The following is a 27,897-nucleotide window of genomic DNA, read 5'->3' on the forward strand; positions in this document are numbered from 1 at the left end:
ACTGCAGTAATAACTTTCATCTGAACACTCTTCACAACAAAATATAGTCGTTTCCTTTTATGTCTAATGACATTTCGCAAATAACTGCTGATCAATACTTCGGGTTTTAATTGTTAGAATACTATGTGATGACGAAATATTAAGGGAAGATCTCCTGATATATCTCCTGATATTGATGATAATAATAACATTGTCTAGCAGACTACCCAATGAGCAACGAGTTTAGTTAGAAACGTTTATTCATGACTTGGCTTGATGTCCGTTTTGACACACCTTCTGGAGTTGCTAACATACGCGCTTGCTTAATATTCGTGTCTAAATTTGGATTACCAACCACCAGAGTAAGGTAATCTTTTTTGCATACTTGCACCTCTGAACAGCTATTTTGCAACATGAGTGACCGTTGAGGAATATTTTAACTGAAAACAGGTAAGAATATTAAATTGATATTTCATTTATACTTTATTTTATATTTCATATTGGATTTTATCAATATTTATAAATGCTTGTTTAGAATTCTGTTAATTTAGTTCCATGTTCACACATCTCTGCTGGGAAATTTTTCAATATATTTTACATTATCACGTAATATCTGAGAACGACTGTTTGACCTACTAGAAATAGTGGCATAACTACAGGGTTTTACCCCCCAGACTTTGGGAGGTTATGACCTCCCAAAGTCTGGGGGGTAAAACCCTGTAGTTATGCCGAAATAGTAACCGAATCTCTCAAATCATGTGCTGTCTTTGGAAAAAAAAAGGGGGCTATGTTATATTAATGCAGATAAACTATAACTTTAAGACGAGCAGGTCACAGTTGGAATGGTTTACTGAATCAAGTCTAAAAAAAAAAAGACATTTTTTTTACTCATCTGTGTTATTTAAAGTATTGGCTATGTGCCAATTCAAGGAATAATTATTATATAAAGTATTGCGTCTTATCATGTTTGTTTAGTATTACCAAAACGAATAGTTACGTAATATATCAGTAAAAGTACTAAATTCTCTTTCCAAACTCCCATTAGAATGTATAGCATATTGTACAAATAACGGTAGATTGAGATGGTTACATTTTATTCGTAATGTCTTCGTTATTCTGAAAGAGAGAGAAAGAGAAATTTTGTTTTTATTTTCAGACGGAACTAGCGTTAAAGGAATGTCTATAGCGGGAGGGATTAACATGTTATTGCCAAGATTATTGATATGGTCAGTCTAAATACTCGGTCTGTGGCAACGCAAAAATGCTAATACAAAAAAAAAAAAAAATAATAATAATAATAATAATAAATATATAAAAATAACAGCGACAAAATTTGTTTCAAACACGGTGGTAGAAATTATAAGATGTTCATAAATTTACCTTTAGTTTCTGTGAATCAACTAAAAATAACCAGAAGGTAAACAAATTTAAATGTCATTTAAAATCATTCACACATTACATATATACACTCAAACTATATGATGAGCCTAGAAACCTCTATCTGTCGTCCAATATGCTAAGAGCAGCCAAATTTCCATTAGATTTCGCCCATATGTTTTAATTAAGTAAAAGATGCATTCGATCAGTGGTTCTCAACCATTTTTTTTACCTATGGACCCTTTTGATTCCTATTTTACTCGGAGCGGGGTCCTTCATAGACATTTGATGTCTAAAAACTCCTATTGCAGAGGAAAGTGTTTGAATATTTTGCCTTTTGTAGAAGAATAATCGGTTTATTCCCCTACCCCCAAATTTAAACAGAAAAACCTTATATGGACCCCGGTTGAGAGCCACTACATTAGTTAGTGTAGTGCTACATATTCCTAAAACACGAGATGGTCAAAGATGGAATGACTTTGATCGTAAGTTGTAGAATTGTAGAAATGGCTTTGACTGTCGAACGGTTAATAATATCTCATTCGGTACCTCATGAAGATTTTACTGTGGTTGACCACATAATACCAGTTAGAAATTGGTTTTATTCAGTCCAGTATATTCTCCTGCGGTCAACTGAGAAAAATCAATTTCTGTTAAAGACACGTCAGAATTTTTTTTTCTCTTTACTTGTTTTCATTTTCAAGTTTCATTGAATCTCTGATATAATTTCGAAGAAATACTGATGAGATCTGTGGATGAGTACAATCATTAGAACATCGGACAAAATTCTTTAGCCTTATTTGATTATTGGGATTTTCGCCCTGAATTCAAAATCCAGCTGAAGTCACGTTTTGCCTTTCAGCCTTCCTGAGACAATAAAATAAAATGCCAGTCAAATTTCGAGTCGATTTATATTCTTATAATGCACCCTAGATATGGATGAGATTATAACAACAAGGGGTAAAAAATAGTGGCTAAGTTGTAGTAAACTAATCCAGTTGAAATTAATTTATCATTTGAATCATCATTCTATAATTTAATAAAACTTATTAATTTCGTTAAATCGTGAATATTTCAGTTAAATCTAGTGTTATACATTGAAGTACTAAGTTTATAGGATGACTGCTTATATAATATATCTATATAGTATATAATATATAATAAATGACCAGTTATCTGCAAAACATTGTCATCAAATGTTTATTTTGGTCTTTAACTGAAAAACCACAATTGTTGAATTGTCAGTGGTTCTCAGACGGTACTCCATAGCATACTGATGCATTGCAAAAGGAATCCAGGCATGCTGAATATATATAAAATAAGTGTGGACATGGTTGTGTAGTTAAGAAGCTCACTTCTCAACCATGTGATTTCTTATTCAATCACACCGTGGGGCGTCTTGGGCAGGTATCTTCTATTGAGCCAACCAATGCCTTCTGAGTGAATTTAACCTTTAGCATTCAGATTATTCTGACAATTATATTCATATTCGTTCACATTGTTTTGAATTAATCATACTTTATCTTGTAGCTTCGAGAGTTGATTATTTATTTTTAGAATGACATTATAGGGTTGGTTTGAATATAAAACAGAATATTTGCATCTTGTAAGGCTAGTTGAAATGCTTAAGGGTTAATAGACAAAAACTATACAGATTCCAGTGTGTGTGTGTGTGTGTATTTGCATTCTGCACTTCGCTTTAAAAAGTTACAAATGGGGTTTGTTGACATTCACTGTCAACAAAACATTCACTAGTTCAATATTTTCAATAACGCATAGAATGAAAAATCCCTTACATGTAAAACAGGTAAGGGTTAGTGACTAGAAGGGAATTTAGCTGTGAAACAATTCCTCAGTAATCTGCATTCGTACAATCCAAGTCAACATAGAAAAATGGATGTAAAACAAATGAAAGTTATGGCTTTAGAAAATTTATATTTGAGTGTCTTGAAAAGCAGTTTTATTTGAAATTTCCATGCAAAGTGCACCAATAATTTTTATGGTTGATCTTCAGTGTGCCATAAAAAGTTCAAGAACCACTGTGTTCTGTGCAAGACACTACCCTTTTCTCTCATTCACTTCCTTAGCATGATGGCAAATATAAACAGAAAATTTGATAGCTGAGGTAAATGAAATTGACACAGAAAAAGAAATGAACTTATTTAGCAGAATGTCAGTCAAGTATTGATAATTACTTTCTTGTATGTTAAGCATTGATTCATCTCATGAGCTGGCCAACTTCTATAGATCACTAAATTGATAAAGTTTGATACAATTCTGATATGTTAGATGTTGATACAATTCTGATGGAGGGAAGAAATCAGATGTTTAGATATTCATACGTTTCCCCAGCATATTTAATGAGAAAAGCTTTGTAATAAAAAGGGTCATAAGAAATATAGGCATTTACAGTCAAATAGAATGCCCAAATCTACAACAAAATTGCTACAGTAGATTTGAGCTCAAGATGTTTTAACCTAGTTCAATACAGTATCTACTTCATTTTTCAGTTCTTGGAAAAGGCATTTCCATCACTTCTCTTCCTGTTCAAAAATATTGTGTCCCTGTAATAAATTAATTTGAATTAGTAAAATAGCAATATGATACTGATGCATTTTTTGTTCTTTTTTAAATTTGTTTTTGAAACATTTCACTTATATCTCTAATATTCTTGAGAGTGATGTAAAGACCACAACTTTGCATTTTTGTCTACTTAATATATAGGATATTACAAACATAAAAACCAATATTTCACACTTACATAATTAATCTTGTTGAATATAACATTGCAGGATTTTAACTTATTCTATATTTGAACTGCTGATTTGATGTTTAATCTAGAGTCTATTAAGGCACAAACAAGATTGAAAAGAAATCTACAAATGCTTGCAATTTTCCTAAGATAATGATAACAATGGTTGCAGATCTAATTGATGTTGTGAAACAAAGAATTGTCAGGATAAAACATTAGAGTTAATGACTATCAAACTTAGTGCATAAAAAAATCAGACATTTCATTCTTAATGACCTGATAATACATTTATATATGATTCATTTATAAATGAATTATTCTTTCTATTCCCAAGTAGACTGAAGATACTTTATCATTGTATATCTATGATAATGGGGGACCCTATAGAAAGACTACTTTAAGATGTGCTCAATAAATTTCATAAGGATTTCAGCACATTTAACATCCTTTCTTTTATTTTCATGGCTTAATCCTGAGGAGGAAGGGAGAAAGTTATCCTAAGAGTGGAAACCTGGTTTGAATGTTTGGACAGAATAGATTCTGCCAAAGTTGTTAGATGGTAGTGTTAAATTGAGTGATGAATTATGTGGATCAACCAAAAACAGGATCAATCCCTCTGATATATTTGTACACAGTTTCTGTCTAACGAATATTTCTCACAAGGCTTTAGTTGACTCAAAGTTATGCTCTAGCTATTGTACTGTGAAATTGAATCCAAAACCAGTTGTGAAGCAAACTTCTCAATAACATAGCCAAACCTGAATTACCTAGGTTATCTCACTGATGTTGGAGTAGTTGCAGTAAAGCACTAGAAATTACTGTAAAGAAGGAATGGAAAATGTTCTAGGAGTTGTAGCCAGTATGATGCAGTATGATTGTGAAAGATGTACATATACTGGAGAGAAATGAATCAATGGAATTGTAATGTTAACCGATATGAAAAGTAGAGGATGTGGGCTGAGTGTTGTTGCTGAGTATCAATTAAATTATGCCAGTGAGATGACTATATAGCTCGAGTGCAACTATACTGAAGTATGGCTAACATATCTGAGGTAGAGCTATTATTGCTATACATGTAAGCATGATAAAGTGTATCAAAATCAGGCCTTTTGTTTGATTGGCAAAGACCCAATCAGTAAAACACAACAACTGCAAACTCAGAAATTTGTTTCTTTCTTTTGCCTCTTTTACTACAACTATGATGATCTTTGTTCCTCTGAACAAGCCATATGGATATCTCTTCAATATAAGCAAATCTAATACTTCTTATTTTCTTCTCTCGATACTCCTACTGTGTTTCCACATTGTAGGGATATCAGGAGCCTGCATTGAACAATTTACTTTATTTTTCCCCCAGAGATACAATTTGATGCTTCCTGCATGTTTTCCCTTCAAACTACCTATAGATATTCAAGCCAAACAACCTCATCAATTTTCACCATCAGAGGAGGATGAACAGCTGCTCATGATATTGCTAATTTTACTCTGATTAACTGGTAACAAAAAGAAATTACAACCAGAAAGACTGGATCAATGGCTTTGTAATAAACTGATTTTGATGTGTTAGGATTTCGTTGCTAAGCAAACATTTCTTTAATTTGTCTCATACTAATGAATCTATGGGTTCTGTTTGCATCTAATTTGTCTATACTTTTGATATATTTTTGATATATTCATTAAAATTATGTTGAACATTTAAACAGTTTCCTAGATGACCAATACATTACATTATTTCATTTTATTTCTCTTAGTTTTAAGTTCAAATCATAGTGTGTTTAACTTTTTTTATCCCTCCAAAATTGTTGAAATACCAATAGTACCCTAAGATAAAAGGTAATAATAATAATATTCATGGATTCAATTAATTGTGAGCATCTTTTTTAATTGGCTTTCTGCTCATCAAATCTAATCAGCAAATCGGTATTAACAAAACTCAAAATTTAGTAAAAACTAGCAATGCATCCTGGCGTTGCCTGGATGTTAGGACTTACAGCCACATTGTATTATTTGTTCCTTTCTTATGGGCAGAATCAGCATTGGTGATATATAGTGAACTGGATTACTGGCTTAATGGAAGTTTTTGTTGGTTTAAAAGTGAAGTGGGAGGGTACAGTTTGCTTGGGTTTGCATTAAAGTGCCTTCTATTCTTCAGAGGGCTCTCAAACCATGTATTGTTTCATTGTATTAAAGGGGGTTAATATGAGTTTGCCCAGAAATCACATTTTCAAAATTTTAATTTTCCCCTGTCCCCTCTGCAATTTCTAAATTTGTAACTTTTTACAAATTTTTTTTATCCACTAGATTATGAATCTGGGAAATATATATCGTTTTTTAAAGTTTGATTTTTCTTAAAGAAACACTCAGTAACCCTTCCCCCACCTTGCCCACCCATCATTTAACTGCTTTCAAAAAGCTAAAATCTCCTAATGTTTCACTTTCTTCTGATATTTTGCACATGCGCAAAATTGTACTGCAATAGCAGACGTAAAAAATACCAGATCACCATCAGAAAACCTGATATGCTAGAAACAACAGGTAAACAACATTATTTCTGTAGAAACTTTCCTGCTTTCCAAAAAGCTAAAAGTTAAACATTGGGAGTTTGTAGCTTTTTGAAAGGGGTGAGGTGATGGGTGGATGTTTGGGAAAGAGATTTTAGTGTTTCTTTAAGAAAAAAGGAAGTAAGAAAATTCTTAAGTATTTGTACTCTCTGTTTTTTCTCTGTGGATTACCAAGAAATTTGGAAAAAAGTAAAAAGTGAAGAAACCTAATCTCCTGTATCGAAAACATGGGAATCAGAAGAAATTTAGGGAAAAAATAAGCGGGGTGCATAAATGTCACCTCAGACATGCTAGAAATAAGAGGTAAAGGACAGGGTTCTGGGGAAAACTTCCTTTTAAGTTTATATTGAAGAATCAGGTTTTTAAATACGCTCATCACAAACACAAACTACAGAATAGAAAAAGGTAATTTCAATTGGATTTGATCTGTAATTTTGTGCATATACACAGCAAAAAAATAACATAATTCGTACACAAATTTTACCTAGAGTGTGTGTGTGCCAGCCAGAGAAAGTTATTTTATAGCATTTCATTTGAAGCAGCAAAGTTGTCAACTTGATCATATGAGATCATATGATTGTTCGTTAAGTTCTGTAGAAAATTTTTATTTCTTTATCCTTTGAAGAGAGGAGAAAGTGAGAGCACATAGTGAAAGAGAGGAGAAAGTGAAAGATGTATGTACATGTATATGAAATGGATGTGAGTGAAGGAGTGTGTTGTCATGTATGTATTTTCTTGCATGTATGTGTAAGTGGCATTCATTTAATGTTGCAGAAATCATTTCTATGGTCACAGATTCTTCAGATGAAGTGGGACAGAGATGTGGAATTTTTTCTATCTCTGCACCTGAAGGAGTGCATGTGCTATATATACCTTCATTTAAGGCTGTTGGCTGTCATGCAAGTGTAGTGTCTTGAGATAATATATGTATATGTAATATGTGTAATACTTCTGTATAATATGTATTTACCTAATCCATGCTAACATGGAAAAAAAATATGTAAATGAACAAATAACATATGTAATGTATATTCTAGTATTTCTTTTATATGCATTCAGATTTAATTTTTGTAGAAAGACATTATATACTCAAAGATTACCTTAGAATAATTGTATTTTCTAAGTTGATATTCATAAAAAGAATGCTTATTTTATGGAAACTGTTTTCCTTTTTTTCAGATATTGGAATGAAGAAAAAATGTCTAGTATCCGAAGTGTTCCAAATTGTATTGTTCTGAAACAAAAACAGTTTATTTTCTACATGCCAAAAAGTTGGCCTGCATCTACTATTCGTATAGAGCCTGATCAAAAATGTACTACAATTCATTTTAGAACAGTCACAAAGGATGTGACCTCAAAAAAGAAACGTGACTTTTTATATTCTGTTAAAGATCAACTGAAAAATTTAGTAAAAAGGACAAATAATTTTGGTAATGTTGCTACTCTGCGCGAAACTGACATTAATCAGATGATCAAAAATTATTATAAATTTGTTGAAGCTTACTTGGAAAACTTGAAACATGCTAAGGATACTAAGCACCCACCTTCCAAAAATTCATATACAAGCATTCAGAAAACTAAAGATTTGTCTACTTTTGAAGAGATGATGAAGGAGACTCATGAAAGTGTAGCTTCTTTTTATGAATCCAAGAAAAATGTTCGTAGTCAAGTTTCTGCAAAATCTATCAGCACAGCTTCAGAGGATTTAAACAAAAATGAACCAAACCTCAATAAATTGGTATCCTGGGTGACTGTGAAGAAAGATTTAGATGAAGAGAAAACAGATGTGAAAAAAAAGCCTGTGATACGGAAAGATTTTATTTCACGGACAGCTGTTGAAAATAGGTCTCGTGCTTTAGTCAACAATCTGAAATTAGCTCAGTCAATTTCATCTAAAATAACTCGGATAGATGATTTAAACAAACACCTCATGATATACCCTGCGTCTCGGTCTATTGCAAAAAAGGTAAATTTAAATTACTGTGTTTTTGATGGCCTATAAGGTGCACATCTTATGTCAGAAAATTAGCCATCTTTTATAAATCTAAGGTCAGAGTTGGGTTTTTGGTAAGTGATAGTGCAAGATAGGGCCTGTCAAAACTGAAATACATTTTATAAACCCATGCAACTTATTAGCCATCAAATATTGTGGGTTTTCTTTTTTTTAACTTAAAATGAAAAAAAATAATGTTAGTGCTGATGAAAGAATATATTTTTATAAGTTTAGGTAAAATTAGACAGGATAACTTGGTGCATCAAGGCAGTTTAAGAAACATTGAAGATATGAGAGTTTTATTATAATTTTCACCAAAAAATATTGAATGAAAGTTTTTTTTTTTAAATTGTTTGATTAGAAAAAAAATTTTAATTGCTAACTAATTTCTGACAAAATATATTTTAATTATTTGTTATGCAAATTAGATAATCATGGATCAATGTTTATAGTGATTTTGTATAACAGTTTGCTTGAGCTAGCCAATGGCCCAGAGATTGATGATTTGACTCTTAGGACTAACTTTTTAATACGGTATTATATCTGGATATTAAATGTGTCTGTAAGTGTAGCATGAACCTACAGACAAGTTAAAACTATCAGCTGACTAGCTACAACCATCCTATCTTTTATTTTTGGCTATGCTATTTAAAAACAAATTAGAACTTATTTAACCCTTTAGCATTCAGATTACTCTGTCAAATTTAATGCTTATTTATTCAGTGTTTTGAATTAATCATGCATTATCTCATAGCTTTGAGATTTTAATGATGTGATTGTTTATTTTTACAATGACATTGTTGGGTTGGTGTAAGAGGACAGATCTGGCCAGTTTTCAAATAGTAACAGGTAGAATATTTGAGCTGGTTATGGCTAGTTTAAGTATGAAAGGGTTAAACTAGCCATATCAAGTCAAAATAGTCTATCTGTTTTATGTTCAAACTGGCCAGTTCCAGACCTTTAAACTTATCCTACAATGTCAATGTAAAAATAATCAATCACACCAAAATATATAATCTACAATATAGTTCAGACAATGTGAATCAATATGTATTACAATTGATAGAATAATCTGAATGCTAAAGCAAATTTATTGGTAGTTACCTTGAGCATTTTGGGTGACATCATAGAAACTCATAAACTGGTTTATTAAAATTTATTTGATTGATGGTTTTCAAATAGAATGTTGCCAGATTTTCCACAAACACAATCATCATCATCATTGGTGATGGTGATGGTAATGATCATTATCGTTATTTAACATTCACTTTTCCATGCTGGCATGGATCAGATGGAATTAGTTGAGGTGGATTTTCTACAGCAGGATGCTCTTCCTGTTGACAGCTCTCACCAGTTTCAGAGCAAGTCATTATTTTCCCACAGTCAAATTTTCTCCATGGAAAACAGGAAATAAATGATATTGCTTGCATGATAGAGATGCTTGTTTAGAACCATCACGTGATATCAACATAAGGACATACGTGCGCACGCACACACACACACACACACACACACACACACACACACACACACATGCATGCACATACGCATATATATGACAAGTTGCTTTGAGTTTCTGTCTGCCAAATCCACTTACAAGGCTCTGGACATTCCAAGGCTGTAGTAGTAGACACTTGTCTATGCTGTGTAGTGGAGCTGAACTCAAAACTACATGGTTAGGAAGCAAGTTTCTTAACTACACAACCATGCTTGTACATTAAAGGTAAAATTAAAATCTATCTCTGCTACAAATAAAGTATGAAAAATTTTTCTAAATTCTTTAGATATGAATTAGTTCTGTTATGATTTTGTTTCATAGTATTTATGCAACAAAATAATTGTTTGAATCCATATTTTGTTGTAATATTCAAATATTTCATTGAAAATATATTTTTTAGCATTTAGTATTATTTTTTAAAAACATCCTCATATTTATGGCTGTGTGGCAAGAAGTTTGCTTTGTAATCACATGGTTTCAGATTCAGTCCCACTGCATGGCACCTTGGGCAAGTGTTTTCTATTATAGCTCCAGGCTGACCAAAGCCTTGTGAGTGGATTTGATAGACGGAAGCTGAAAGAAGTCCATTGTATTTGTGTATATAAATATATGTACATGTGTGTGTGTGTGTGTGCCTTGTATCTCCTTGCCTTGACATTTGTATGATAGTTCTAAAATGATTATTACTGTCATACAAGCAGTGTCATTCATTTCCTGCAAGAATATGTCTCACCATGAGGAAATAATACCTTGCTTAGAAACAGTTATGGGTGGGTGATGAGCTGTTGAAAATCTGCATCAGTAAACTCCAAGAAAACATGGAAAAATGGACATTAAAATGATTATGAATACTTAGTTTTAATCAGCATAGTAGAATATTTGTGAACTGTTACTTTGAGACACCTGCTCTCTACATACTGTGGTATGAAGAGGAATTCATTACAGACTGTTGAAATAACAAATGTACTTTTGGTGCACATCTCTTTTACCATTCCTTGCTGCCTACCATAAATTGCACTTCATACATTCGTCTTGTACTGTTATTAGTTATATTATGTGCTCAATTACATATTGCCCTTGCCAAAGAATCTTTGACTTCAATATCACTCTTTACTCTCTTTTACTCTTTTACTTGTTTCAGCCATGCTGGAGCACCGCCTTTAGTCAAGCAAATCGACCCCAGGACTTATTCTTTGTAAGCCTAGTACTTATTCTATCGGTCTCTTTTGCCGAACCGCTAAGTTACGGGGACGTAAACACACCAGCATCGGTTGTCAAGCGATGTTGTGGGGACAAACACACATATTTATACATATATACGACGGGCTTCTTTCAGTTTCCGTCTACCAAATCCACTCACAAGGCTTTGGTCGGCCCGAGGCTATAGTAGAAGACACTTGCCCAAGGTGCCACGCAGTGGGACTGAACCTGGAACCATGTGGTTGGTAAGCAAGCTACTTACCACACAGCCACTCCTGCGCCTGTTGATGTTAATGTTGTTATTGTCAGTACATTCAGTACAAGTGCAACATCGATTTTCTGGAGCCGGTTCCAGAACCTTTCTTGATTACTGATTTTTCCAAACGAAAGTAGTTACTTTAAATATTACAAATATTAAATTATTTATATGATTAATTAAAATACAGGTACCTGTACATTGGTATAAATGATACAAGCTGGACTGTGCAAAGGACTGTGAAACAGGGCTGCTCAGTAAACTAGCCTGTCAGCTACAGGAATTTGAAGATCCCACTTGTAAATTAATGTGGATTATAAGAGGTTCTAGACCATCAGTGTCTAGAAAGCTTTCTAGACAGTGATGGTCTAGAACCTCTTATAATACACACACACACACACACACGCACACAAAAGTGGATGTATACAGTGTGTCAAAACAGGTGTTGGTAATAAGAACAAAAGAGTTGGCACTCCGTCGCTTACGACGTCCAGGGTTCCAGTCGATCCAATCAACGGAACAGCCAGCTCGTGAAATTAACATGCAAGTGGCTGAGCACTCCACAGACACGTGTACCCTTAACGTAGTTCTCGGGGATATTCAGCGTGACACAGTGTGACAAGGCTGACCCTTTGAATTACAGGCACAACAGAAACAGGAAGTAAGAGTGAGAGAAAGTTGTAGTGGAAGAGTACAGCAGGGTTCGCCACCATCCTCTGCCGGAGCCTTGTGGAGCTTTAGGTGTTTTCGCTCAATAAACACTCACAACACCCAGTCTGGGAATCGAAACCGCGATCCTATGACCGTGAGTCCGCTGCCCTAACCACTGGGCCATTGCGCCTCCACAATAACAGGAACAAAATAACAACAATAAACAGCATATAAATAAATCCAATTACATCAGCCTCTTAGTCTCTGCAGTTTTACCTTGGTAGTGATGGTAGGTTTGAATGGTGATATGTGCAGTTTGTAACTGGTTCCCTTCGGTACTTTTAGGTACAGTCCCACAGTTGTTGCCACACACACACACACACACACACACACACACACAGAGGCTGGGTGAGAGAGAGAGAGAGAATGAGTTCGTATGTTTAAGTTCTTTTAGGTTCTGTTTCTGTGTAAGTTTGTGTTGTTTAGATCCAGGCCAATCCTGATTGCAGCTGAAGACATTTGATCTAAGGTGGCATTCCTGCCATAGTCATTACATCTTTTACCCTTTTCTTTTTTCAGGCACAATATATCTAGGATGATAATGTCCAATGTATTCTCCTTTCTTTAAGATTTGGTTACTATTTCTAACTGATCAAGTGGTTGTATTGTGTAGCTGTGTTTGTCTCTTGTACCTGTAAGAGAGTGTCTGTGTATCTGGATGTGTGTAGCTGTATGTGCATGTGTGTGTGTCTGTGGAGATGTAGCAGTGTGTGAGTGGAGAAGTAGCTGTGTGTGAGGGAATATAACTATGTATTGGGAGGTGTAGCTGTGTGCATGTGCGTGTGTGTAGCTGTGTGCATGTGTGTGTGTGTGTGTGTACACGAATGTGTGTGGTTGTATTTTTGTTCCTATTTAACTTCAGGTCAGTCCTGAGTCAATTTAGCTCCATTATAATAAAGATTAGAAACACTAGAGAAATAGGTTAATGTCAGTCAGTTCAAACCACTTTGAAATTAGGCAAGTTTGGTTATGACAAGGCGTAATAAGTAAAAAGTTTCAGACTCAGGCATGTTAACAGAGTAGTAATAGTTAATATCCAATGGTAGTGCAAAAATAAAAAAATTTAAAAAATAAATTAATAGGTGCAGGTGTGGCTGTGTGGTAAGAAGCTTGCTTCCCAACCACGCGGTTCCAGGTTCAATTCCATTGTGTGGCATCTTGGTCAAGTGTCTTTTATTACATCACTCCAACTCAAGCCTCATGAATGAATTCAGTAGACAGAAACTGAAAGAAGCTCATCGTGTGTGTGTATTTATATATATATATATATATATATATATATATATATATATATATATATATATATTCTTTTACTGACTGTGACCATACTGGAGCACTGCCTCGAAGAGATTTTTTAGATGAACAAATCAACCCCAGGACTTATTTTTTAAGGCCTAGTACTTATTCTATTGGTCTCTTTCATCGAACCGCTAAGCTATGGGGAATAAAGACACCAGCACTGGTTGTCAAGCAGTGATAAGGGATGGGGGGGGGGACAAAGAAAGACACACACACACACACACACACAATGGGATTCTTTCAGTTTCCATCTGCCAAATTCACTTAAAGCTTTGGTCGGCCTGAGGCTATAGTAGAAGACACTTGCTCAAGGTGCTATGCAGTGGGACTGAGCTCAGAACCATGTGGTTGGGAAGCAAACTTTTTACCATACAGCCATGCCTGCACCTATATATGTATGTGTGTATATATATATATATATATATATATATATATTTATGCGTGTGTGTGTTGGTGTTAGTCCCCACCACCACTTGTAAACTATGTTGGTGTGTTTACGTAACTTGACAGTTCAGCAAAAGAGATCAATGGAATAAGTATTAGGCTTAAAAAAGTAAATTCTGGGGTCGATTTGTTTGACTACAACCCTTCAAGGTGGTGCCTCAGTATGGCCGGAGTCAAATGACTGAAATGAGTTAAAGGTCAAGACAAGTGGATGAGAAAGTGAATGCAATGAATGGAACATATAAATAATGTGGTTTGAGAAGGAGGAAGACTGGGAGGTAGCATGGGGTATGAGTTACTTAGGAAAAGAGGTGGCTGGTGTGAGAGATGGTAGAAGAAAGTACTGGCAGGGCGAAGGGAGTTATCCAATTACTCTTGAGTTAAGAGTTTCGGATATATAAATACATTTGTGCTACTTTAGTCTGCTACTGTATCTGTAGTCTATGCTGTGAAATTACCTAATCTGCGTTGGGTTAAGGGTTAGGATTTTGGGTTAGACAGAAAGCTAAAGTGTAAATGGCCAGTTAGAATACAAGCTAAAGTTACATAAATATGATTGTAAGCCTCTCTCTCTCTTTCACACACACACTTAGCTCTCTTGTAATAAGGACTGCAGTTTTTTTATTAGTCGTACTGCCACTATTGTTGTTGTTACTTTTAATGATAGTACTTACTATTGTCTTGTTATTTACATTAACTTTACTTTTATTGTAGCTCTTACCACTTTCATTGACGTTATTATTTAGGATGTTATTGTCTTTATGTGTGTAAATATTTCTCTCACTCTTGTTTGACAGAGCAATGTGACTACTGTCATTCTAGAAGTCTACTAAGGTATTACTATTTACTTAACCATTTCCAAAATTGTTACTTACTTTCTTTCTATATTGTAATGGTGCTACTAAATTTCAACTGCTGCCCAAATGTAGTGAAGGGACATAACTAAACATAATCTCACTAATTTTTTACATTAGCAGAAGATCACACAAATAAAATGAAGATGAAATACCTCTAAGGATTTTGCCCATCGTACTAATGAGTCTACCACCTCGCCGCCTTAATGATAATAATAATAATGATAATAATAATAATAATAATAATAATAATAATGATTTCTTTATTGATTGCAAATGGTTTACATTAAGAAAAACAATATGAATAATAATAATATTAATAATAATAATAATTTGAAAATATTGTCAAAAAATGTATGAGAATAAAATTAATAATTGTGGTATTAGATATTAAAAAACAAACATGAACATTAATATATCTTTACATATCCTCTGTTCACAAAATAAAAAGCTTTATGTACAGTATATATTCTGTAAAAGACACTTTTAATATCATAGCACAACTTAAACAGTTGCACAACCTTCTTTTGATACTCTAACGCATCTTATATAACACCTTATTGTACAGAATCACCTCTCAACACAGCAAAAGCTTTCACAGTAATCACAACAAACAAAGGCAACAGTAAAAATGAAGTTGAAACAACAAAACAGGTCCAGGTGAAAACATGGAATATTTGAAGTGTTGGATCTGTAAGTTGAACTCAGGTGTTTGACTTAGCTACCTGCAGGTCATACGTGTGCTTGTGTTGGAGGTCTGACTGAGCCTATATAGTATTGTATATTGTTAGCAATAGCAAAAAACAAGCATCATGATACAGTTAATGAAGTGTAAAAACCAAACACCTTGTAAAACAATACTGTATACACCTGTGAAACACAGATGTGCACTTGATAACATAGTGAAAATTTATATTTGGAAACATTGAAACAGTAACATTTATCATGTAGTGGCGCGAAATTATAGCCGCCATTGAGGAAGTACAATTCTGCGCATGCGCAAGGGACTTCACCACCGGAAGCCCCTCGAGTTGCGCATGCATAGTAAAACTCGTACTTAAAGTGTGAGTTTCATTTTCTCAGCGAGTTGAGGACAGACCTTCTACGTGACAACTCCTCGCTCCTCAACGAAGCACTCTTCACCTCGATGCCTTCGATGGTGATAGCTACTTGCTTCTCTAGCAGGCATCAAGGAAGCCCTTAACCTTCCAACACCAAATTACAACTTAATCAGCGGCTGCTAAAGCTGAATGACAGGAATTGTGAAACCAAGCATCATCAGAAAAATAAAAACTTATTTTTATTATGTTGTAAAATTGTTCTAATGTCTCTTCATATATAATACTGTTGAAAGGTGATAGAGAGAGACTAAAGTCTCTATGACAACTATCAAATTTTACAATCATAATGATAATGGCAGTGATGACAACAATGATATTATTTGTTTTATAGGCTGGTGCTGTGCAAGTATTATTACGGTTGTCACAGTCTGAGGTACCAAGTGTTAGGTCACGTGCTTATGAAGCTCTGAGTCTTGTAGGCTATGTTTCTCCTCCTAAAGGAAGAGGCATCAGAATATTGTCAATAGACGGTGGTGGAACGAGGTAAGCTTTTAATTCATTATTTTTATTATCTTTAGTTTCCCAGTTCTTTCTTATCATTTTGCAATTGTAACAGGATGTTTTTTTCTTATGTGTTGGAACATAATTTATTTGTTCCATGAATAGGGAAGGTGTTCATGCAATACAACGAATGGAAATGATCAGATGAAACAATGCAATATGATGTGTAGGGAAAGTCTCTGTTAGCAACTTGAGCACACTACCTCATGATTGTGAGCCTGACATTCTAACCACTGAGCCATGCGCCTTCACATAAAAAACATGAAAGATGGTCATGAGAAAGTGCAAGGATATTTTGTCGTTGCTTGGCATCTAAGTGGTGTGTGGAATGAAGGAGAGTTTGTCTATGTTCAAGGAATTGAATGAATTAAATCAAAAGTCTCATCTTGTGAAAAGTTTAAAAAAAAAGTTTGAGGTTTCATGGTGGTGGTGGGGCGGGGAGGTGCAAGTGTGGCCATGTGGTAAGATGTTTGCCTCTCAACCACATGGTTCCAGGTTCAGGTCCACTGCCTGGCACTTTGGGCAAGTGTTTTTCACAATAGCTCTGGGCCCAAATAAAGCCTTGTGAGTAGGTTTGGTACGCAGAAACTGAAAGAAGCCTGTTGTGTGTGTACATATATGTGTGTGTGCATGTGTTCATGTTCTTGTTGTTATTTGTTTTCCACCGCTTCTTGACAGCCAGTGTTGGTTTGTTTACATCTCCACAACTTAGCAGTTTGGTTAAAAGAGACTGATAGAATAAGTGCCAGGCTTAGAAAAAAAGTATTGGAATCAATTTGTTCTCTTAAACCCTTTGGGGTTGTGCCCCAGCATGGCCACATTTTAATGATTGAAATAAGTAAAAGACTGAAGATATGCTAGTTTGAAAAATAGAAAATGAAGTTAAGGGATTTTATTCTAATTACTGATACAAACCCAGAAATTTCAAAGCTGTTTGAACCAGCCATAATTTCTTTACCAACTATGTGATTTGTGAAAACAGCTTTTTCTTCCATTGGTGATATGTATTCAGTGAGTAGGGAAATAGGCTGTGTGTTAATGTATTTAGCATTATCTAATTGTAATTGAATCAATCTCTGGAAATAAATTATGATGCCTTGAGTGTTTTTTTATAGATGCAGGCATGACTGTGTAGTAAGAAGTTTGCTTTCCAACCACATAGTTCTGGGTTCAGTCCTACCGCATCGTACCTTGGGCATGTGTCTTCAACTATAGTCTTGGGCTGACCAAAGCCTTGTGACTGGATTTAATAGGTGGAAGCTGATAGAAGCCTGTTGTATGTGTGTGTGTGCGTCCCACCACTGCTTGATGACTGGTGCTGTTGTGTTTACATCTCTGTAACTTAGTGGTTTGGCAAAAGAGACCAATAGAATAAGTGCCAGGCTTAAAAAAAGAAAAATGTACTGGGGTTGATTCATTTGACTAAAAATTCTTCAAGGCAGTGCCCCAGCATGGCCACAGTCTAAAAGATAAGACACCCAGAACACAGGAGCCAGTGAACCTGTGAGCTCTTTGTTGCATTAACTTATTTTTAGTAGTTTGAATTAAAATTATTCTTGAACATTGATTTAGCATTTTATTAAGTTGACACTGGGTGGGCCATGGATGATATAAAATATTATTGTGGACCATGGCAGGAAAGAGGTCACACACCAACTGCTCTTGAATATGTAGAGAAACCATTATTATTGTTGATCAAAAGAAAACAAAACCCGAAAAAAAAAGGTTCTTGAAAAATAAGACACTGTGGCTGTGAGTTCAAACTGTACTTCAATCACTTTATTGTGTGTGTAACCATGGTGCATTTACCTTTGTCAGAATGGGTAACAGTCAGTTAGCCTTATGTCTTGCAAACAACTCGCACATGCAAGTGCTACCAGTCGAGAACTCCGCATACCTGAAGCCAGCAAGTGTATGGGGTCATCAGGAGAGAATGCGCACCGTTTCGGGGCCTACCTCTCGACGGCATCAGTGCGCACCGGCCCCCTCACTGATATGAGGCCCCGCTTGCTAGATCAACTGGTTATTAAAAACAAAGCTCAATATTTCTCTAGCCATCGCTCATCGTCTCTTTTTAACCAAATCCAGTGGCTAGCCTTCTCCACTGTAGTTTGGATATCACTCATGGAGGTATTTACCTTACGATGAGTTAGGCCAAACGATAACAGCAGCCGTTTATTTAACTCAAGTCAACCTCGATCAAGTTAATCTATGATCAAGAGCATCCCTGCTATGATCCCCCACTATTTTTTTTCGTTATAATATATCTAAGACTACATTATCCATCTCTTTAATATTTTAAGATAGCTGAATGAATTGGGAGAAATTTGGCTGCTTTTTCTAACAGGCTGGGAAGCCATATATATGTTCACTGGTTTCCTTGTAGTTGAGTGGTTAGGAATAGAGATGGTTGTATGGACACAGTCCTTGGGCATCTTCTTCATAGGGCCCTATCAGAAGCAACTGTCATTACATTTTCTGGCTGGATTCCTAAGCATTACAAAATAAGACTATGGATATTATCCGACCAACTCATTCTTCCTCAATTCTTTTGTCTCCTACCAGTTAGCTTGACTTGAAGAATTCTTCCTGTGATTCTTTCTTGTGGCTTTCTAATCACATGCCCATCATACCAGAACTGTGTCCTCTTGATGTGGAGAAGTAGTGGCTGAACCTAGAATAACATTAATGTAGAGACACTAGTACTTGACTGGCACTTTATTTTATTGACCCTGAAAGGATTGAAAGGCAAAATTGACTTTGGTGAGATTTGAACTGAGAAAGTAAAGGGCTGAAACAAATACTGCAAGACACTATTTTTAGACCCCGCTTTAAGTTGCTTGTATTCGCAATTGTACTCATTTGGTCATTACTCAACATTCAGTGTCCATAAGTGAGGAGAGGTCAGATATACAACATTAATAATAATTATTCCCACAAAAACCATCCTATTATTGCTAATACAAAAGGCAGTGAGCTGGCAGAATCATTATCACTGTCTTTACGTTCTGGGTTCAAATTCCGCCGAGATCAACTTTGCCTTTCATCCTTTCACAGTTGATGAAATAAGTACCAGCCAAGCACTGGGGTGAATGTAATCTACTACACCGCTTCCCCAAAATTTCAGGCCTTGTGGCTATTATTGAAAGGATTATTGCCAATACAGAAAAATGAAATCATTGAAGCATGCTTATTGTTAATTGTCTTTTCTCTTTCAGAGGTGTAATTGCCCTTGAAACATTATGTAAGTTACAAGAAGCTTGTAAAACAGATCTGTGGAAACTATTCGACTATGTTTGTGGTGTTAGTACCGGGGCTCTAATGCTTGGGTTGATAATCCTTTATCGGATTCCACCTGATGAATGCTGTAAGTTGTACAAAAAACTTAGTCAAAGTATGTTTACACGGAACAAATTTGTTGGAACTGGACACCTCATGTGGAGCCATGCTTTCTATGATACAAAAGTCTGGGAAGATATCCTAAGGTGAATTTGATTTTTTTAGAGTTACTAAGCTTTTAAGTGTATAACTTTTTAGTTGTGTTATATTTATTGTATTGTAATTGTGTTTCTTTTACATACCTGAAACTATTTTAAATAAGACAGTTTTCAAATAATGATTTCTTTGCAAGACACAAGACATTTACTTTTTTTTTATATACTCACATGTTGCTGTTGAATTGGAGGAGATTGTACAGTAACACACACACACACATGCATGCATGCACACACATACACACTCAATATATGCATACATACATGCATACATACATACACACATACATACATACACACATACATACACACACACATACACACACACATACACACACACACACATACATACATACATACATACATACATACATACAAACAGACATGTATATATGCATATGTGTGTGTGTTACCTGAAAATCCTGTGCACTCACAGGTGAAAATCAGAGTAGCAAGACACTGACTTGACCAAAATCAAATGTTATTAATATCTACTATGCTATTAAGTGCTCTTTTTTTTCTGACAGTTAACATAAAATAGATACATAAATATAATACTTCACATCAACTTACATCATAACCTCCACCTTCACCACAACAACCTATGTCATAACTTCAACCTACACTGTAACTTCAAACTATACATCAGTTTCACCTATACCACAATTTCAACAGTAATTGTAAGGGATCATTATTTGTAAACAATTGTCCTCTGGAAGTAACTGTGCAGAAGGCAATCCACTTTCATTCCTTGATGATTTGGTCTAAACATGCTTGGCAAACTTTATTCCAAAATTTAATGTTTCTATATTTTATGTCTTCATGAAGCACTCTATTATATTAAATCAATATGTTTATCCATTTAAGGAATCATGCCGGTGATACTGTTATGTCAAAGTTTTCTCAAAAACCTGATTGTCCAAAAGTAAGTAACAGTTTCTTCATTTTATATGTACCATATTTACATGTAGATGAGTCATACTCATGTTAAAAGTTGCACCACTAATCTAGTGTTAAATTTTGGTCCAAAATTATTTCCCTTCATAGTTTTAGCTTTACCTTGTGTATAAGACACACTCCAGTTGTTCCCAGTTAAGACCAAGTATAAAATATTGTGAGTTATACACATATAAATATGGGTGTATCTTATTTTTTTTTAACTAAGACTTATAATGTATTTTAAAAACATGACAAATGTTACTTGCCACTAGGACCCATAGGAAAGTAATTTGGTTGCTACATTGGTCCAGAATCTGAAAAACCACAGAGGCGCCTGAAACTATCTGCTGAAACCCACTTTAATCTGAAGAAAAAAATAGCTTACAGAACTTTTGAATTTTGAGTGGAGACCCCACACTTCTGCCAGAAACCAACAACAGTGTTTTGCTTTGCAAAATTCTGTTAGAGGCCCTGTTCATAACATTTGTAATAACATAAAGAAATGGTATACCTAACATGATAATATTTTAATATATCACTAATTGGTAGAAATGTTGGAATGTCGAACAAATCTTTTTGTGATCTTTAATTACAACCTTCTATGACTTGATTTTGAATCCTACTGAGGTAAACTTTACTGTGGCCATGCTGTGGCACTGTCATTATTATTATTCTTTTTTTGTTATTAGGTTTAAATGCTTATCAGTATTATGTAAGTAGACAGATACATACATTGTTGGCAAAAGGGAAAATAAGTATTCAAATATGCTGGCTTACATTGTGGAATTTTCATGGGTCCTGCTAGTTATCATCATCATCATTATTTAATGTCCATTTTCCATGCTGGCATGAGTTGGACAGTTTGACAGGAGCTGGTTAGCTGAAAAGCTACCTGGGCTCCATGTTTGTTTTGGCATGGTTTCTATGGTTGGATGCCCTTTCTAACACCAACCACTTTATCGAGTATACAGGGTACTTTTATGCAGCTCTGGCACAGGTGTCTTTATGTGGCACTGGCATAGGTGCTTTTTTCATGGCACCAGCAACCATGAGTCCATAAGATTAGGATCACTTGGCCAAAGAGGGATGCAGTGGACATGCCTGAATGCAAGTGACAGTCACGATTTTACTTAGCTTGATGTGTCTTCTCTAGTACAGCAAACCACCAGAAGTCTCAATCCCTTGTCACCCTCTCTGTGAGGTCTCTGGGATCAGCAAAATAGTTCCATAGTAGTGAGGTTGATTCAATCAGTTATATCCTTAACTCTTATAAATTTATGGCCTTGTGCCAGAGTAAGAGTCATTATTGATTTTGATGTAAGACCAGAAAGTTTGAGATTTGGGGGCAGAACCATTAGCATGCCAGGCAAAATTCTTAGCAGCATTTAGTCCATCTCTATGTTCTGAGTTCAAATTCTATTAAGGGGTTGATAAAATAAGTACCAGTTGAGCACTGGGGTCGATGTAATCAACTTATCTCATCCCCTGAAATTACTGACTTTGTGCCAAAATTTGAAATCAACATTGGTTTCAAATTTCAAATTGAAGAGAAAAAAAACTAAAAAAAAAAAAATGAAGGGATTATTCCAGTACTCAACAGGTACTTATTTTAACCACCTCCAAAAGGATGAAAGACAAGTCGACCTCTGTGGAATTTGAACATAAAGAGCTAGAAGAAATGCTGCCAAACATTTTGCCAGTTTGCTGCCTTAAGAGTTTTTAATAATGAAATACAATTGGGACATATTTTCTGTTTTAGATGTCTGCTTTATCATGTGTTGTTAATATGGCAAAAATGAAGAACTATGTATTTCGAACTTATAACCTACCATCGGGAGTGTACTCTCAGTACCCTGGAAGTTGTAAATATCAATTATGGGAAGCTATTCGAGCATCATCTGCTGCTCCTGGTTACTATACAGAATTTCAGTTGGATGATTTAATTCATCAAGTAAGTAATATCTATTAATTAATTTCTCTGTTTAAACCTTGAAACTACTACTGCTGCTGCCATCAGCACTGCTTTTGTTACTGTGGTTGTTGTTGTTACTTTCATACTTCCTGTTTTATATCCTGTAAGGCCACATCCAAACAATAGGCCTAGTGTGCTGTAGGTAAGATGTTACTTGATTGACAGCACTCTCCATAGTATGCTATCTGTTCCTTATTATTATTATTATTATTATTATTATTATCATTAGCACACCAGGCAAAATGCTTTGTAGCATTTCATCTGTCTTCGCATTCTGAGTTCAAATTCTGCTGTGGCTCACTTTGCCTTTCATCCTTTTGGGGTCAATAAAATAAATACCAGTTGAATCCTGGAGTCAATGTAATCGACTTAGTCCTCCCGCCAAATTACTGGCCTTGTGCCAAAATTTGAAATCATCATCATTATCATTATGATTATTATTAGGAAGGTGGGGAGATGGCAAAATGATTAGCATGCTGGATAAAATGCTTAATGGTAATTTGGCCATCTTTGTTCTGTGTTCAAATTCCACTGAGATTGACTTTGCCTCTCATCCTTTCCGGGTCAATAAGTACCAGTTAAACATTGGGGTCAATGTAATCAACTAGCCTTCTCTTCACAAAATTTCAGGCCTTGTGCTTATTGTAGAAAGGATTATTGGTAAGGTGGCAAGCTGTAAGAATTATTAAGCAAGCTAGACAAAATGCTGCTAAGCATTTTGTTCATCTTTACATTCAGAGTTCAAATTCCGCAGCGCTTGACTTTTGCTTTCCATCCTTTCAAGATTGATAAAATAAATATTAGTTGAGTGGTGGGAGTGGGGGGGTGTCAATATAATTGACTAGCACCTCGCCCAACCACAAATTTCAGGCTTTGTGTCTATAGTAAAAAACTATAATTATTATTAAAATATGTAGTCTGTTACAAGACTTTCACATTGTTCATGGGTAAGATACTTGATTTCATATGTGTTAGGTTTTATATGTAAAAACAGCCTGGACTGAAAAATAGGTGCAACATGTTTAGACTATTACTATCTATATTTGCAAACTCTGCATGGCTGGGTGTGTAAATCAGATGAAAAGTTAGCTAAACCTCCCATGTGCTAAATATTTGGCTCACTGCCAGTTAGTAGGCAGTAATCAACTACTGTATAGTGGAAGGTGGAATTTGGTTCCAAACCTGACTGAAACGTGACACATTCAGAAGAGTTAATTGAGATTTACTTAACAACCACAACAGATATATTCCTGTATTTTAAATTTCATCACAACATTCCAGATGGCATGAAATATTTTACTTATAAAAATCATTTGATAAAATTAATTTCTACTTGCTCTAAATTTTTTAAATATAAATATTGCTCATGATTCAATGAGATATAATCCTATTTTCACTTTGTTTTTAATGCTATTTTTATTAGGATGGAGGCTTATTGACCAATAACCCAACTGCTTTAGCTATTCATGAATGTCGATTATTGTGGCCAGATACTCCCCTTCAATGTGTAGTCTCTGTTGGCAATGGAAGATATGAACCAAATTTAGAAATGAACACCAATAAAAGTAGCCTCAAAGAGAAAGTTGTTAAAATATTAGACAGTGCAACTGATACAGAAGGTAATTAATGTCTTATCATTATATTAATATTTTTCTTTTATAATGATTCATTGATATCAATGTTTTTCTATAGCTGCTTTTTTTAATAATTCTATAGAACAGTTCTATATTTAAGAGATGAGGAATTATGTAGATTATTTACATTTGACGGATATTTGTCCTCATCTTGTTTATTGTTAACACAATGTTTCAGCTGATATATCCTCCAACCTTCATCAAGTGTCTTGGGGAAATTTCGAACCTGGGTTCTCATTCCTAAGGTATTTTTTGTTGTTATTATTATTGTTCAGTAGTTTTATTTTTATAACGTGCTTTCACTTCACTACCGAGCGCAGCTATGTGTGCCTTAGGTATGTGCTGTGGTTTGCTCTTATGGTTACTGTATTGAAAGTGTTTTGCGTAGGATGTGTGCAGTGCCCAGTAGTGCAATTTTCTGTATGTTATATATATTTGTAAGTATTATTATTATTATTATTATTATTATTATTATTGTTCAGGTCACTGCCTGAAATCGAACTTGGAATCTTGGGATTAGTAGCCCACGCTCTTAACCGCTATGCCATATCCGTCAAATGTAAATAATGTCTCATCTCTTAAATATAGAACTGTATTATCTAATCGGTATGGAGCCGACATTAGACTTCAATAGAGACATATAGAGAAACTCCATCAAAAACTAGCTCATCTTTCAAACCATCTAACTTAGATACTCAAAGCTAATACCACCTGGATTGAATATAATAAAAGAAAAAAAAGAAAAGCCCACGGGCATATGGCGTAGTGATTAAGAGTGCGGACTACTAACCTCAAGATTCTGAGTTCAATTCCAGGCAGTAACCTGACTAATAATAATAATAACAACAACATTGAAAAATACCTTAGGAATGAGAACCCAGGTTTGAAATTTCCCAAAGACAACTGATGAAGGTTGGAGGGTGTATCAGCTGAAACGTGCTAACAACAAACAAGATGAGGACAAATATCCATCAAATGTAAATAATGTAAATAAATTCTATAGTAGTTTTTCAAATTTAGATGGTTGTTCAAATTCCAACACCTGTATGTTTTGATTATACATTGGTCATAGAGTAGTGGTTGGCTTCTGTTGAGCCAGGTTTATGAATTTGGATATAGACAATAACTTGAAGATGTTTGGGCTCTATTAAATTGATTTACCCTTGAATACTTTGCGATGAAATCTTCAGTAGTATACAAATAACATGATACAAATACGTGATATTTTCAATAGTTTGTACATATTATTAGAAAAATAACTTAACTGGAATGTACTTTGTCTAAATCACAATATAGTGTCTGAAGTTGAAACTTATCAGTGCTCACCTGCAATGAATAAACAAGCAATTATGCAATGGGAGTGTCTTTTTATTGTATTTTACATCCTGGTGTAGGTGCAGTTAGTTTTGAAAATAACTGATAACAAAGTTGAATTTCTATTCACTCAGCTAGGAAGTAGCTGATATTTTTCAGGAAAGCTGACTGTAATATGTCTTACCTGGAGGCATGACTAAAGTAATGTTTTTTTAATATATCAATCACAATTTGTTCCTATTTTAAATTTGTATTTGGAGACATCTGCATACAAATTTTTAATGGATATAAACAACTCTTTATAGTATTCATTTTTCATTTCTTTTATTTATTTTAAATGGATTTATATTTTATATAAACATATTTATATTTTATTAGCTGGTAACTTGTTAAAACCTGGAGTCGAAATAATATCATAGTGTTTGAAAAAGTTGTAAATTAGAATTTATTACAGGCATAACATTGATTTTCCAGAATCATTGGTTCCCAAATCTCTCTTGATTACTGATTTTTCTGAACCAAGGGTGGTCACCATGGTCAACACACTAAATTGAACAAATATTAAATTTACTTAGATAATTAAATGAAATATGGGTACCTCTGCATGATTATAATTGACACAAGTTTATTAATACTGTACTATGCATGATACTGTGGAGGCGCAATGGCCAGTGGTTAGGGCAGCGGACTCACGGTCATAGGATCGCGGTTTCGATTCCCAGACCGGGCGTTGTGAGTGTTTATTGGACGAAAACACCTAAAGCTCCACGAGGCTCCGGCAGGGGATGTTGGCGAACCCTGCTGTACTCTTCCACCACAACTTTCTCTCACTCTTACTTCCTGTTTTTGTTGTGCCTGTAATTCAAAGGGTCAGCCTTGTCACACTGTGTCACGCTGAATATCCCCAAGAACTACGTTAAGGGTACATGTGTCTGTGGAGTGCTCAGCCACTTGCACGTTAATTTCACGAGCAGGCTGTTCCGTTGATCGGATCAACTGGAACCCTGGACGTCGTAAGCGACGGAGTGCCAACAACATGCATGATACTAGTCTGTGCAAAGTACTAGTAAACTAATCTGGTGGCTACAGGAATTTGAAGTTGCTGTTTGTAAATTAATATGGATTATAAGAGGTTCTGGATCATTAGTGTGTGAAATGTCTGGGTTGTATCTGTACCATAACAGTTAAAATTCATAGGGTCACAAGGGCTGTAAATAGCTGAGAGTATTTAGTTTTTGAGTCAAAACTCTCCTTCTGGTGCTTGGTAAAATAAGTGCCTGCAATATGCTAGAGTTGAGTCACTCTGCTATTTCCCCTTCTTCTATATAAATTAATCATGAGCCTATAACATTCATATTTCATCTTATTCATCATTTAAGATATATTATTTACTTTCTTCTTTTAGCTGTTAATACAACTTTGACCGATTTACTACACCCAAGCAGCTACTTCCGATTCAATCCATATCTTTCTGAACCCTGTACATTAGATGAAATCAGAATGCAAAAACTCGAGCAAATGCAGCATGATACTCGAATGTACCTACGCAAAAATGAATACAAAGTGCAACGATGTGCAGAAAAATTACTAGAACAAAGACATCTCTACCAAAAAGGATTTGATTGGTTACAATTAAAGAAAGATATGCTAAATAAATAATTTAAATCATTCATAAATAAGTAAATTATGTTCCCAGGCAGTTCACTTTGAGGTCATTCATTGTAAATTTTAATTACATCAGATTCCTTACTATTTATTTGCTTCTAGCCTTCTCTTAAATCAACAATCTACCTTTCTTCAGGAATAAGTTTACAAGAGACTTGCCTGTCCAGTTGCTTGGAGACAGTTCATGTTCATAAATGACTAAACGAATTTGATATATATATATATATATATATATACACACATACACTTACACACACATTGTATGTGTATATTATACATATATAGATGTATGTATGCTGAAACCCCCTTCCGTCATGATTGACCATGGGATTG

The 27,897-nt window shown here is 34.8% G+C and overlaps 1 protein-coding gene across 1 annotated transcript; it reads left to right on the forward strand.

The window, feature by feature from the left end:
- On the forward strand, positions 1–27,897 carry LOC106875283 (calcium-independent phospholipase A2-gamma). The gene is made up of 8 exons (XM_014923368.3): positions 1–429; positions 7,849–8,635; positions 16,377–16,528; positions 19,765–20,031; positions 20,908–20,965; positions 22,739–22,930; positions 24,375–24,570; positions 27,305–27,897. The coding sequence occupies exons 2-8, from the start codon at positions 7,868–7,870 to the stop codon at positions 27,556–27,558; spliced, it is 1,887 nt and encodes a 628-aa protein (XP_014778854.1). The 5' UTR covers positions 1–429; positions 7,849–7,867; the 3' UTR covers positions 27,559–27,897.

This window comes from Octopus bimaculoides, chromosome 1, assembly GCF_046866305.1.
Source record: "Octopus bimaculoides isolate indiv1 chromosome 1, ASM4686630v1, whole genome shotgun sequence".
In the NCBI taxonomy this organism is placed as follows: domain Eukaryota; kingdom Metazoa; phylum Mollusca; class Cephalopoda; order Octopoda; family Octopodidae; genus Octopus; species Octopus bimaculoides.

Bases quoted from the DNA above. Each gene is read 5' to 3' on its own strand.
- LOC106875283 (XM_014923368.3), top strand. From the start codon at position 7,868: ATGTCTAGTATCCGAAGTGTTCCAAATTGTATTGTTCTGAAACAAAAA. The intron at 16,529-19,764 runs GTAAGCTTTTAA...TTTCTCTTTCAG, and splicing joins ATAGACGGTGGTGGAACGAG to AGGTGTAATTGCCCTTGAAA. The intron at 20,032-20,907 runs GTGAATTTGATT...TATCCATTTAAG, and splicing joins GTCTGGGAAGATATCCTAAG to GAATCATGCCGGTGATACTG.